At 41.0% G+C, this 14,678-nt stretch overlaps 1 protein-coding gene across 2 annotated transcripts in view; it reads right to left on the bottom strand.

Annotated features, from left to right (window-relative positions):
* col24a1 (collagen type XXIV alpha 1) overlaps positions 1-14,678 on the bottom strand; it is a 100,025-nt gene that overhangs the window by 67,865 nt on the left and 17,482 nt on the right. For both annotated transcript variants that reach the window (XR_013502482.1, XM_078258475.1), the window contains exons 3-5: positions 11,739-13,117; positions 8,475-8,528; positions 5,403-5,456 (exon numbers count right to left, since the gene is read on the bottom strand). Coding sequence is in view for 1 of the 2 variants with exons in the window: in XM_078258475.1 (XP_078114601.1) it covers positions 5,403-5,456; positions 8,475-8,528; positions 11,739-13,117 (1,487 nt within the window). In the remaining variant the exon portion in view is untranslated. The remainder of the gene's footprint in view (positions 1-5,402; positions 5,457-8,474; positions 8,529-11,738; positions 13,118-14,678) is intronic.

Genomic DNA, 14,678 nt, shown 5'->3' with positions numbered 1-14,678 from the left:
AAGGTCAGAGGTGAGAAAGAAAAAGTCCATCTATCTCCCTATGCTGTTTGACTAATCAAGGACGGAAAGAGAACATTCCTCTCTTCATGTGTGTGGGGAGAGGTAGACAAAGAGATCATCATTTTATGAAAAGTACTTTCACATATTTGTCTCGTCAGTGCCTAAAATGGGCCAGTACTCACCAGTACCAAGTACCAGCACTTTTGATTTTTGTCCACATGAGTACCCTTACTTTTAATTTATATTAACAGTATTTTAAATAGACTGATATTTATACCAAAATGCTATATATCATGATGTATTGGGTGAAAACCAAGCAATTCTACAAACCCCAATTCCGATGAAGTTGGGACGTTGTGTAAAAAGTAAATAAAAACAGAATACAATGATTTGCAAATCATTTTCAACATATATTCAATTGAATACACTACAAAGACAAGATATTTAATGTTCAAACTGATAAACTTTAATGTTTTTTTGCAAATATTCACTCATGTTGAATTGGATGTCTACACATTCCAAAAAAAAGTGGAAAAGTGTGCCGAGTCCACATTTCAAATTGTTTTTGGAAATCATGGACGTCATGTCCTCCGGGCCAAAGAGGAAAAGGACCATCCAGATTGTTATCAGCGCAAAGTTCAAAAGCCAGCATCTGTGATGGTATGGGGATGTGTTAGTGCCCATGGCATGGGTAACTTGCACATCTGTGAAGGCACCATTAATGCTGAAAGGTACATACAGGATTTGGAGCAACATATGCTGCCATCCTAGGAATGTCTTTTTCAGGGACGCCCCTGCTTTTTTCAGCAAGTATCACGCACACCAGAGAATGGACCCACAATGCACGACTCAGGCGAGTAAAATACAATGGTTTATTAGCAAGCTAATAAAACACAGGCAACAGTGTGCAGTAAATGACAGGCAAAAAGGAAATCTGGGAAAACAGACAATGGTCAAAATCCAAGGGAAAACAGGAACTCAGGAATACAGGACACAGGGAAAAACGCTCAAAGGCTGAACACATGGAAGCAGACGATCTCGCACTGAGGTAAGGGGAAGACTGAACTTAAATACACAAGACAGGGGAGACAATGAGACACAGGTGCAACACATAAGGACGGGGACATATAATAACACAGGCGGGAAAGTAGAAGACAGGAAGTAAAACAAGACAACACATGGGGGGAACAGAGAGACTACAACATAAAACAGGAAAAAACTACAACAAAAAACCACAATCGTGACAGCAAGACAATGCCAAGCCACATTATGCAGGTGTTATAACAGCGCGGCTTCGTAGTAAAAGAGTGCGGGTACTAGACTGGCCTGCCTGCAGTCCAGACCTGTCTCCCATTGAAAATGTGTGGGGCTCCCAGATAGCTCTGTTGGTAGAGCGAGCGCTCATATATAGAGGTTTACTCCTCGACGCAGCAGACCCGGGTTCGGCTCCGACCTGTGGCCCTTTGCTGCATGTCATACCCCCCTCTCTCTCCCCTTTCATGTCTTCAGCTGTCCTGTCAAAAATAAGGATTGAAAATGCCCCAAAAAAATCTTAAAAAAGTAAAGAAAATGTGTGGCCAGTATGAAGTGCAAAATAGGACAACGGAAGTGAACATCAAGCAAAAATGGGAAAGAATTCCACCTACAAAGTTCCCAAACTCTTATAGAGTGTTGTTAAAAGGAAAGGTGATGTAACACAGTGGTAAACATGCCCCTGTCCCAGCTTTTTTGGAATGTGTTGCAGGTATCAAATTCAAAATGAGTGAATATTTGCAAAAAAAATTAAAGTTTATCAGTTTGAACATTAAATATCTTGTCTTTGTAGTGAATTCAGTTGAATATAGGTTGAAAAGAATTTGGAAATCATTGTATTCTGTTTTTATTTACGTTTTACACAACGTCCCAACTTCATTGGAATTGGGGTTTGTATGTAAAATCAGAAATGTAGCACCCCCATATAGCGAATGGAATGATCCTTTGTTTTATAACCACATTTTCAGACACTGTGATGATCAGGCTCCTTAGATTGAATCGTCTTTATAGTTGAGTATTCAGGGTCACCCGTACAAGATATACGTATGAATATAAATATATCCAAGTCACATGCAATGATCATGTCATGCAACTGCTGACTTAGGGTACTTGCACCTTTTTTGGTCCAATCCAGGCACTGTGTTCCGTCTTTAGCTATGCAGTATATGTACCAACTACAATTCCACGTGAATCGCTATCCACTTACAAGCGGAAAGTTTCACATCGAAAGTCAAACGAGGGGAGGGTGGACCATCCACTTTGTTTCTGCTCCTAAAGCATGACTGCTGCCCCGCTGACTGCATGGTGTTTGCAGCCATTCTGTGGTAGACAGTCGGGACCACAGTCACCACAACCATCTGCATTGAGCTGCCCACATCCTTGCTCAGTTGTACCAATGTATCCTTTACATCTGGTCCAATGCTAAAAACTTACTAGAGATATAAAAATGCTTTCTTTCTTTCTTTTTCTCTTCATATGAAATCATTGTCATGGCTAATTAAGTGGGACACGATTATGTCCTGTGGTGACTAGACGATCTAGATTATGGGGTATGTCATTGAAGCCAACAACCATCCTTGTCTCCTCCAGCCTTTCCTGCTACACTGTGACAACACACTGGCTCATTATTATCACTCTTGCCTACATCTGGCTGTGTCTGGTTTAATCCCATTTGCACACTCTCTGAGCAGCAGAGATTGGCTCTTTAGGGAACAACACGTCATTCTCTGCTGTAAGTGCCATTTGATAAAAACTTTAACTACAGCGGGTCAGACAGTGCACATTTTTAAGGACAATTCAGTGACTCGGTGAGATCACAACAGGGTCTTGTAAGGCATGCAACATGAGCTGCAGATGTCTCCAGATGAGGTCTACAAACCGAGCAGCAGCAAGCCTGAGACGCATGACAAATTCAGGCAAGAGTCAGACACATTTCACGTGCATAATGTGGGTTTGGGTCATGTCTAGGCCTAAAACATGAATATAATATTAAATATATTTAAAAATGATATAATGATTACAACAAAAGCAGATAATTGTGTCATCGCACACACCAAATTGCTCTGCACCTGACCCCTTCGGCCCCCACCCCTTCCTCAAGTACAAAAATGTGCAGGAGAGAGTGAGCAACAGTTCCTAACTTGTCAGTTTGCATTAGCTAACTGTTTTTATTGTGTCTTTGATGGTGTTTTATACAGAATACAAATAGCAAAATATGTAGGGAGGAATTTTTAACAGTCCCCAATTTGTCAGGTTTTAGAGTCCTTTGCTTTGTGGAATTAGCGGACTATCAGGGATTTGGAAAACGTTTTGGAATAGCTTTTTATAATTTACAGTAGTTCTTCTGACATTCCAAAACTGTTAAGTAAGTTTTGATTTACTGAGTAACTGCTTACTGGTTTATTGGGAGGAGCTATAATGGTTTTGTCTGTTTATGATGACTGGCCAACTAACAGTTAAAGGGGAAATACATTACCATTGTCTAAAGTGTCACTGTGTGTATATCTCTTTTTAGGAAATAAGAAATCTGATAAGAAATCTGATGATTTGCCTGCCTAGGGGGAGATGGCTATCAGTTACAAATGAAAAAAACAGACAACTTAATTAGAAATGAGTCAAATACTTGCCGTCAAGCCTGATAAAATGTCCTTTGATTTCTTGTAGTAATGACATTGCCAGCTTATGTTTTTGGTTCTGTTTCTCACTGGTGATTGGCAGACCAGTATGGGCAATGACAGTACACTTCCTCAGGTGGTAGAGATAGCTCAGGCTTGTCATCCCCTTCTCTGAAATCTTAATTTTACTGTACAATAATGACTCCCAAATCCAACCAACTATGCCATCATAAACAAGGGTGCTTTCACATTTATCACCACTTTTTAGACAGGAAATTATAGGTTATGAAAGTACATGACTTTGAAGACTTTCACTTTGGGTGCAGACTGCCACAATATACAATCAACCAGTTGGTTTAATACCCATGTGTTCTATGTGACCGGCACTATTTGGATTTTCTCGAATTTCATAACAAAATCCTTTGTATCAGCAGTTCTACTGGGAATTCCATTTAAGTAGACTACATATGGAGCCCTAAATCAAGAGAATACATAACCATGGAACTGTCCATGTCTTTAGAAATTGTCTCAATTGTGGGTTTTCTGTTGTAGTTTTTCCTGTTTTATTTTGTAGTCTCTCTGCTCTCCCATGTCATGTCTTGTTTTACTTCCTGTCTTCTGCTTTCCCACCTGTGTGATTACCTGTCCCCGCCCCTATGTGTTGCACCTGTGTCTCATTGTCTCCCCTGTCTTGTGTATTTAAGTTCAGTCTTTCCTTTACTCCTGTGTGAGATCGTGTGTTTTCCTAGTGTGCAGCCTTCAAGCCTTTTTCCTGTGTCCTGTTTTCCTGAGTTCCTGTTTCCCTGGGATTTTTGACCATTGCCTGTTTTTTGGACGATTGCCTGTAGTTTTATTAGCGTGCTAACTGAACTTTACTCACCTGAGTCGTGCATTTGTGGGTCCATTTTCTGGTGTGCGTGATAGAAATACAGTATTGCAAAAATATGCACATAACATTATATTTTAGTCTCATTTTATCAAATCTGAATTCATCACATTATAAAAGGCATAAAAAGATACATTCTCTACCCAAATCCATTAGAATTATGAAGAATTTTTACTATAATATTGAAACCAGCACCTTTACAAAAGTTCTATTCCAACAAAATTCTATAAACGATTATGTGCCATTTATGTCTGCAAATAGTGATTTGTCAGTTTTGTCTTAATAATCATCCTTTCCAAGGTTAGGTATCCTTCGATTATTTTTGTGGTTATCTTAGTTTTCTTAGCCTTATCCATTAGTACACAGTATGCTTGGGTAACCCATCTAAGGCGAATGGGCATTTCCCAACTAATAAAAACTAGTCTGTTGTTTTTTATTGCTTTACTTGTAGCTTGATTAAGCATATTATCAAGTTTGCATATTATTGAGAATTGTGACATCATTTTTTGACCGAGCATGGACACTGAACTACGACAAAGTAGTCTCAGCCAATTAAATAAGGCATAGCAACAGTTCAGGCAGAGCACTGCAGCCACACTTGTATTGGCTCATCAGCATAAGCTGTTTGCAATATGCTTTACAATGATATAATGTTTACTCTTTGTATCGTTGATTTACCAAAGATTAAATGTTGATGTATGAGTTCATTAAAGAGGATTATGTCTCTGAGCAGAATCCTTGTCACTGCAAAGATTCATACTTCATACATACTCAAACAGCCTTTTTCCGCCAAATCTAACTGTATTCCCAATTGCTACAAATGGTTGTTGGCTGTTTATGTCTCCCTGCCATAGGAGAAGGCCACTCACCTTGGGCCCGGGTGGTCCAGGCTGTCCTGAGCTTCCGTGTGGACCGGTGGGACCCTGGATCAGATGCAGACAGAGAGAGAAAGAGCAAAATTAAGTTACTGTGCATAGTTGACAACAGCTTAGTATTTAAGGTTACAAAGTCATAAAACAGCTAAATTCCCAGCAGCATATAAGCATATAAACTAAAGAGAGATATAATGAAGGTAATCTTGTAAAATGTCTCTGTTCATTGCGAACCTCGCTCGATATCTCACAATAGGAAGCACATTCTGGCGTGACCAATCACGGAAGCTCCACTACCACCACGTCTGTCAGAGGAAAGACCAATCACCTGAATTCCTTGAACATCACAGGTATGCAATGAAAGCACAACCACACATTCAAACGTATGCCTAAAACTAGATGTGCACACACACACACACACACACACACACACACACACACACACACACACACACACACACAAACTATAAATACACTACATTCCTGCACATCTGTAACCCTGCTGCTTGCAGACCTCGCTTTCTCTGCACTACAGCCAAGAGCCTGGAAGTCGGCTCTCCATCTATCTTTCTTATTTTCTCACTGTCAGTTTTAATATCATTAATCTGAGCATGGCTTCTATAAGAGTATGTTGCACATGCATAGAATATGTAAAGAAAAAGAAAGTGTGATGAAGAAAGTCTTAAATGTTAACTTAGGAAACAATTTGTCTTAGGCATGCCTCACAGACAAAATTAACCAACTTCTATGGGCATTACTGTGATGTGATATGTATTGGGCCAGCAATTACTCAACAGTAAAAAAAAGCAATACAAAAATGTCCTGTATGTTACTGTATTAATCACCAACTGGATACTTAAACTGTCTTCCACTTCAGATTGTTTAGAATAAAAGAACCTCTGAGGCAAATGTGTCTGTTTCCATGACAAATGCCCACACCAAATGGTATACCCTGGTTCAAAGTCACAGTCTGATAACGTTAACAATTAGAGGCAGCAAAATAAGTCTGCTGCTGTGCTGAGACAGCAGAGACATAACCACAGTATCGCACACTGCCCTCAGCTTCCCACCACATAATGATTCCAAGCCTCCCTCTGTCTCCACTTTATGACTTAGCCTATGGGGTTAAGAGTATGTTCTGTATCAGCTATGTGCTTTCCAAGCCTTTTACTAGGATACATGTTTTACTGTCAGCCACCTATTTCTGTCTACCAGCCTGTCTTGCTGTCTATCTGCCTTCTAGTCTGCCTGTCGTGCTTTGTGTTAAAATAAAGCAGAAAATAAGGCCGCTTCCCGACCAACTTGAGCTCTGAGTGAAAGAACACAGCCCTTTCATTCATTTGAATGGAGCCAGTCCATTGACACAGCAGGGGTGTCAACGCAGGGGGCTCCAACAAAGCAATGTAGGGTCACCTGACAAAAACGTTGAACCTGGGTCAACTGTTGCTGCAACGCACGTAACGTCATCTGGCAAAACGCTATGTTGGCCAGTCAAATACATGCAATGACACAATGCTGGTACATTACTTTAACACTGTTTTTCTACTGTTCACCTTGTGAATGTTGTGCCAAAAGATAAAATGGTTGCTGCTGTGATAAATTTCCGGAGTTGTTAAATCCTGCCTGTGGGTATTACAAAAGAAGTTCTAGCATCTGTTAAGCCTTTAAACGCTTCGATCTGTTACTCCAACTTCCTGGATCATCTTTCATTGTCTCACTGGTACCTTAATCACACACCAATGCAACCCCCTTTTTTTTGCTCTGAATGCCCACTATGAGGGGAAAAGAAGCAAAAGGGAAAATGCTACATCTGTATGTTACTTTGAACAGACTATTTACTCCCAGACAACCACCAACACACACACACACACACACACACACACACACACACACACACACACACACACACACACACACACACACACACAGAAACAACCCCTCTCACATCTACATGTACTAACCACCTTTTCCCATGTTAATGAGCAATGATTTGCCACTGATCACTATTTGGACACTTGAGAGTCATTGCCTGATGTGGTTCAAAAGCAGGTGATCAAAACTGTCAATATAATCTAGCATGTTATCCACTGCAACACTGACACACTGTAGATATTTACATTGCCTGAGTTAAATTAGCCAGAAGATGTTGCTGAGCAGGGTAGAACTTCTACAAAGACCAAAAGTGAGCTATTTATACCCATTCCCTCAAACACATACCACATCCATTTAGTAAAATGTGTCTTGTTCTGTTTAAAGATGCCTCCAGGGCCTGTGGAATGATTGCAGCATTGCATTATGACAGTCTTGGAAGTTGCATAGAGTGTAGTCTCAAGATTAGAGTGGAAATGCAGCCTGTGCCACCGAAGCAGCTGCTAATGGCAGCTGGAACAGTTTGGTCACTCAACCTTATTTCTCCAAAGGTGCGGACAAATAAATAATGTCGCCTGCATCCTCAAAGCAAACTATCAAATAGGCATGAGCCTTTACAAAGTAAGGCTTGTTCCTGAGATTAATCACAGCAACCACAAACAAGTCTATCAGTGCCTCTTTTCCTCTTTCCCTTTGATGGTAAATACAGGCAAAACACATGTGTCTGCTAACTGCCATAAAAAAAGATGAAAAGAAAAAAAGTATTCAGTGAATGTGTGAACCCTAACCCTAGTGCTGTTGATAAGCAAGTTCAGTGCCTTAAAGGCCAATAAACCTGACCTTAAACTCTTGATAGTGACTCAGTGATCAAACCACAATACTTTATGTGCTATGGTGGCCCCTGAAGAGTGGCTAGCATCTCAAAAGATGATAATCTAAATCTAAAAAAAACAGCACTTTTTGTACACCGCTGTCTTTTCTTCTCGTTTGTTTTCCCTTTATGACCTTCTATAAGATATCTATGTTCATATTATCTTAGATCAGTCTACCAACTAAAATTCTCAGTACATCCTCTATTTTGAAGTCAACTTCTTAATGGTATGTCACTATCCCATAAAGTGTGATGGTCAGAATGCTCCTCCTCCTGATCAATAGGTAACATGCTGCCTGTATACCATGACCTTTGCGCAGGTTACTCACCCGAGGACCTCTTTTTCCTGGAGGACCAGGTAAACCAGCGGGACCAGGAGGACCCTAAATCAGAGAGACAGGGAAGAAGGACAGGGAGATAAAGAAGGGAATGTTGTAGAGAGAGAGAGAGAGAGAGAGAGAGAGAGAGAGAGAGAGAGAGAGAGAGAGTGTGAAGGGGAAAAAAAGAAAGATAGAGTATGTTAATGGCAAGCGATAACATGCAGTTCACTGTCCAAGCCTCCACAATGATGACTATGTGCTATATTTATGTAAGAGCTATGAAGTTCAAAGACAGGAGCCAAGTGTTTTAAACTAAAAGCTCTATTAGGAATCTCTGAGCAGATGGGTCGAGTTACGTTCTCCAGTTGAGACTAACACCACCAGCCTTTGGTCAGCCTGTGGGATTAACATAACCCATGGAAAAACGTAGCATGAAAAATAGGGAACAACTGCATGTCATGTTCTGATAGATGTAACATGAAATGCAAAAATCATAAATCAAAGAGTTAAACTCATGCTGAACTGCACCCAGTCCAATGTTTCTTTTAGTGTTTTGCTAGATTCTTTTCTTTTCTTTATAATTTTGAAAGATATATAGTTTTGAAATCTGAACCACACTATCTGAGAATTTCGTAAATATTTGATTCTATTAGGGGCCAATTACCAATAATATTTAATTACCAAACAGCCCTTATTACTGCCATCCAATAGAGAACAGCCTGTAAAACTTTTCATTGTACGTTGAACGTTACTAGATGGCTTTAAAGTGGCTGATTGCCAAAGTCTAGTCAGGAGAAATAACCCCAAAAAAAGTTAAGTTTAGATATACTTGGAACCACTTGGTGGAAGTCATTAGCTAGTACGCTGAATTGATTTGAGTTGTAAATTGAGTGCGAAAGATACACATTATCTCACATATCACAGTATTGTGATATTGTGTTTTCATATTGATGAAGGGTGTGAGACAAATTTCTCATTATTATATCATCATTAGTTGCTGGTTCCAAATGTTTGAAGACCATAGGATATCAACATGTAAATACTACCTTCGAAGAAGGAAGAAGGTTTTTGTATTGGATACTCCATCTGTAACTCATGCTGCTTATTAATTAAAATTGCTGCCAGTATGTTTTGTCCGACTAAAAGCTTCTTATAAATGCACTGGCATGTCAAAGTGATCTGCAGTGGAAACAGATATATTTGTTACTGATTGGCTTGGTCTCCTCCAAAGGTTATGACAAGAAACAAACAAAGCAAACAGAAGATTCTCAAAGAACAGTCAGCTGAGTTAACTGAAATATGTTATTATTGCGAAAAACTATTTAGAATAAACACAATTAAATAAAAGTTGCTCTAAGAAATAGCTAGGTCAAATCACTTTATTTTGAAAATTGAGAGTACATTTTAGGTCAAGAGAAAAATCTGAATTTTGTTTGGAAAAATTACACACTTGGACAGCAATTTCCATTACTGGACAACATTAAGAAATCAGCAGGAAATCCCCTTCTGGTCAAGGAGGCTATTTATTCTTCAGGCAGTTCTGATGCTCCCCAATGCCATCTCCCCTAAACAAGCAATCCCACTATAAAGTACAATATTCACACTTATAGATGAAAACAGACATTGTACTATTTTATTTACTATTCTGAATTGTTGCTAAAGTAAGCAATTATAATGGGATGCTCTGGATCATCCTTATCCCCTGTCAGAGCAGTAGATGGGCACAGAGGGAGACATGAATAAAGAAACAGCTGTTTGTTCCTCTACACTCCCACACACAGACACATGGAAATAGTGAGAACACCACCGCCTTCGCCACAACAACAGGGCCTAAAGAAACTGAGGCCATCATGCAGTAAAATCCAAATCTTTCCCAATGGAGTTAATTCAAGAAGTCAAATTTCTGTAAAGTTGAAGGGTAGAATGAATCATATTTTTAACTTGTTGCGTTATGTGACATTACCTTGAGCTGATTGTTACCCAACCTGCGGTCAAAAAGAAAGCCGCTGCTCTAGGTAGCTTAATAACAGACTATGTAACTGAGACATTACCAAGAGGGGAAATGCATTAATGACGTGATGACTGACTGAAGTACACCTTCCACTCTCCTTTGGAAGTATTCATATTTACCTGGAAGCACAACACATATAGTCAAACCTGATCCAAATAGGTCCCATTGATAATTTCACAAACAAACTAAATAAAAAAGAGCCCCTGGGTTGGGGTTTCTGACACAGGCTGCGCTAGTGAAAAAATGCAGGTTTGTCCGGCAAAAACGGTTTATCCAGGCTCAAGTTTTCCCCCTGCACATTCCGCTGTACTTGTCTAGTTATCTGACTGCAAAACTGTACTTCCCCTGAGGATGTAAACCAATTTGTTTCCCAAGTTTCAACTAAGATGCAATGACAGAGTGAGCCACTGAACTTCAGCTGACCCAGCATTCAAAACATGCCTGCATCAAAGTGGTCAGCATAGTCAAAGCATACAAAATAAAAATGTATCAATAATTTTGCCAAATTGTAAACCACTGGAAAAGGGCCTGTAGCTTATACTGTGTCATGCTCATAATACTGCAGTACAGTGTACTCGGGCTCTGAGACGTGACGATAAGATGCAACCACTCAGTGCTGGCAAAGCTGTGTCCCACCTTAATACCTGCAGGCACTCTTTAGGTTAGCTATGGAAAATGGTAGATGAGTCCAGACATCTTACATCATTTCATACACTCCTAAGTTTAAACAGATCATATAGAAAGTCCCCACAGACCTCGTTCATGGAAACATACGCAATTCCTGTAAATCTGAGCTATAAAAGCATGTACAGTGGCAAAGCTCTCCTGACAGCCAGCTTACATCATGAGGCTGGATGAACAGCTAATTTGTCTTGCCAGGTATACCTCCAACCCTCAGATGAGTTATCCTCTCTGACATAAGAGCAAAAGTGGCTGGCAATATTTCAGCAAGGGAGTGGCATGTTATTTTAACAACTTGTAGATACATGAAAAAAGAGCAGTGTTTGGATATGATATCACCTCTAAAATCACTACGCCGCCTTGCCAAAATATTTTTTATTATACAGTATATCCTGGGTGTATGTAACAAAGCCAAATTTTACACAGCATTTTAAGTGTGATGGCCATAAATTACCTTTGATTGTACTGATATTTCCCAGTTGAGCATGTACAGCAATGCACTGACTTGTGTCTCGACTATTTGGATACTGTTCCATAAACAGTCATAGCGCTACTTGTCATTCATAAATTCAGTCACTTACCGGAGCACCTCGCTCTCCTTTGGGGCCACGTAAACCATCTTCATAGTCATAGAAATAGTCTGGATCCTCATATCCATAATCATATCCTCCCATGTCTACATCATCATAGCTGCCATCCAGGTCATGCTGTTCTGAGGTGTCCACCTGATTCTCCCGGTACAAAGTGGTGCCGTTGGCTCTCAGATGAGTCTCCAGGGGCTGATGAGTCTTTTGAGGCCCAGCGCGAGAGTCCCTGGAGCTGGTGATGGAATTGTTCCTGAGTCCTTCCTTCACTCGACTTTGCCTGACTAGGGAAACCAGGCCTGGGGTGGCATTTGGAGTCTGTAGGATCCCAGAGCTGCTGTCTTCCTCTGTGCTGTTTTCAGAGTGATCAGTGTCCCCCTGGGGGCTCGTCGCTTTTGCCAACACATTTTTGGTAGTGGTGATAGTTGTGCTATGGGCGAGATCCAGAACTGCTCGTCCACTCAAGGTAGCTAAGGTGGGGCTGTCAGGCTGAAGCGAGGATGTGGTGGAGTGGGCAAGGGGATCCAATTTGGAAAGGTGGCTCTGATCCCCCAGATGAGGTTGTGCTGATGGGCTCAGTGTTGAATACTGTGTGACCAAACTACCTGGGGACACATTGGAAGCTGCTGTGGCTTTTAAGGGGTTATGATGGGTAGCTGCTACTCCAACAAGGGACTTTGTCAAGGGGTTAGAAGGAGGGTCATTTGCCTCAATATCCAAACCAGGGTGTGGCAAAGGCAATCGGTAAGTGTCGGCCAGCCGGCACTGTGTTTTAAGGTAGTTGCAGTAGTGCGCGGCAGCTTGGGCTGAGGGATAGATATCTAGTTGGCAGACTCGACCATTAAAAGGTGCAGCTTTGGAGTTCATCCTCCCCAGAGTGAAGAGTCCCCCAGAATCCCCCAGTGTCTGAGATCTCCCCAGGGTCTGCTCCCGCTGCTGCACCGCCCCACAATCCGCATAGAAGGACACTGAGCGTGCACGAACACCAACAGCAAAAGGGTGCTGGCGCCCATCCTGCCAGTTGTAGGGGAAGTAGATGGAGGCTTTCTCAGCAGTGTAAACCACCACTCTGCGTGGCAGCAGCTGAATGCCAAAACGCAGCCTGTCCCTGCTGTCTTTGACACTAAAAAGAAAAGCATTGTTTGCTCGCCAGGAGCTTAGGCTAACCACAACAGAGAACTCCTCGCCAATCTCAGGCGGGAACAGACTGCCTGCTGGAGCCTCATAGAGGGAGTTTGAGTTGAGTAATACCCCATATCCAGAGAGAGGGAGATTCAAAGGTGAGGGAACAGTGGTGTGTGCAGTCGAAGGTAAGCTTGTCCTCTCGTCTGCACTGCTTTGAGCTGTAAGCCCCAGTCGATAGAGGATATCCACTCCTGAAGGACAGAGAAGACAATAGTAAGGTTAACATGCCAAGACTGGATCACAAAGCAGGTAGACTATTTGGTTAAATAGTTTCTAAAATAAATACATAAACAGGTCCTGGACTTTTCTTAAAAAAGTATTTTACTCCTGGAAAGAGGGTCTTTTCATAAAACTGGGCAAAAATGTTTTATTCCTCTTCCATGGCTCCCAATTGTAACTCAACAAAGATATGCCATTGCAAAAAATGTGGGAGATTACATAATCTGTGGTTGTTCAAGTCAAATGACAAAAAAAGTCACTGGTCAGTCTCCCCATGATGCTGGTGACCCCTTCCCAGTTTTTCTCTTGGAGTAAGTACCAGAAAAGCAGCTGTGGCCCAGATGAGTGGAGGGGACTATAGAAGGATGGGGCCTAACTAGGATACAGGAAGCCAGACCACACTTTTTGAATAAATCTGCCACCAGAGATTCATGAGAGCAGTTTTCCTCCAAATGGTCCTGTCATTCTTTTCCCATGCCCACAGGTAATTCTTCAAATAAGTTATGTTAAGTCTGCTGACAGTTAGGCACAGCCAGGCCAAAGCACTTAAACATTGTTTGGAGACAGAGGATATTCTGTGCAGTTTTGGCTTTGACTAAGAGCAATACATATAACTACGCTGTAGGACAACGTGTCACATGTGTCACATATGTCAGTATTGAGCAGTGATAGAAATAAAATAAAAATGACACTATTAATTTTGAGAAATAGGAACAAGGGTATCTGACACATATTGTAATTGTAAATGTGAACTGGATGACACACATGTCAGTCATTTTAGAAGCCAACCTGGCCTGTGTGTCTGTATGTGTTTGCATGTGCGAGAGAAAAAGAGGGGGGAGATTGTGAGAGCGTTTGTGTGAACGTGTGCGTGAGTGCATCTAAGTGTTTTGGTGGGGGAGATCTCAGGGGGCTTTGAGGTATTTTTCATTGCTAATCCAGATACACTAACTTCCTTTGAAGCAACTCCTCTGTATTTGGGGAGCCAACTTTAAAAGAGGGGTTAGTTGACTTGTTATTACTGAGGGGGAACTGAATGCACTAACTCAACCAGTGATCTGCATCCCCAGAGCAAAGCTTTCAACAGCATCATTGTCTTCTATCATTTATTTTACTTGTTAAAAAAGTACTTGAAAGGGTGCCTTCAGTGTTACACTGCTAACAACCATTAAGAGTGCAGGCACTTAAAAAAAAAAAAACACATCAAAGCTACAACAAGCCTATTTCAGATGAGTTGCACGTGTACAAACTTTGGCCCTTTCACCTTTGTCAGGAGAATAAATCAAACTACCAATAACTTCTGAAATTCTGAAATGTCGACAGCAGAAATGTTTGAACAAGCTACCAGATGGTGACATTGTAGGAACGGAAGTATAAGAAAGCAGCTGGAATTAAAGCATATTATTAGACAAATAAAACATATCTTAAAGTTGTCAACGTTTTAAAGAAAAACTAGTAGCCATCTTGTTTTCAAACATGTGTAACATAGGTTTCAAAAAGGCTGATAAGGACCCAATGTCATCAAACTAGCCA

Source organism: Sander vitreus, chromosome 9 (genome assembly GCF_031162955.1).
Source record: "Sander vitreus isolate 19-12246 chromosome 9, sanVit1, whole genome shotgun sequence".
NCBI lineage: Eukaryota > Metazoa > Chordata > Actinopteri > Perciformes > Percidae > Sander > Sander vitreus.
The sequence above is the reverse complement of the archived record's forward strand: the minus strand, read 5'-3'. Positions and strand labels throughout refer to the sequence as shown.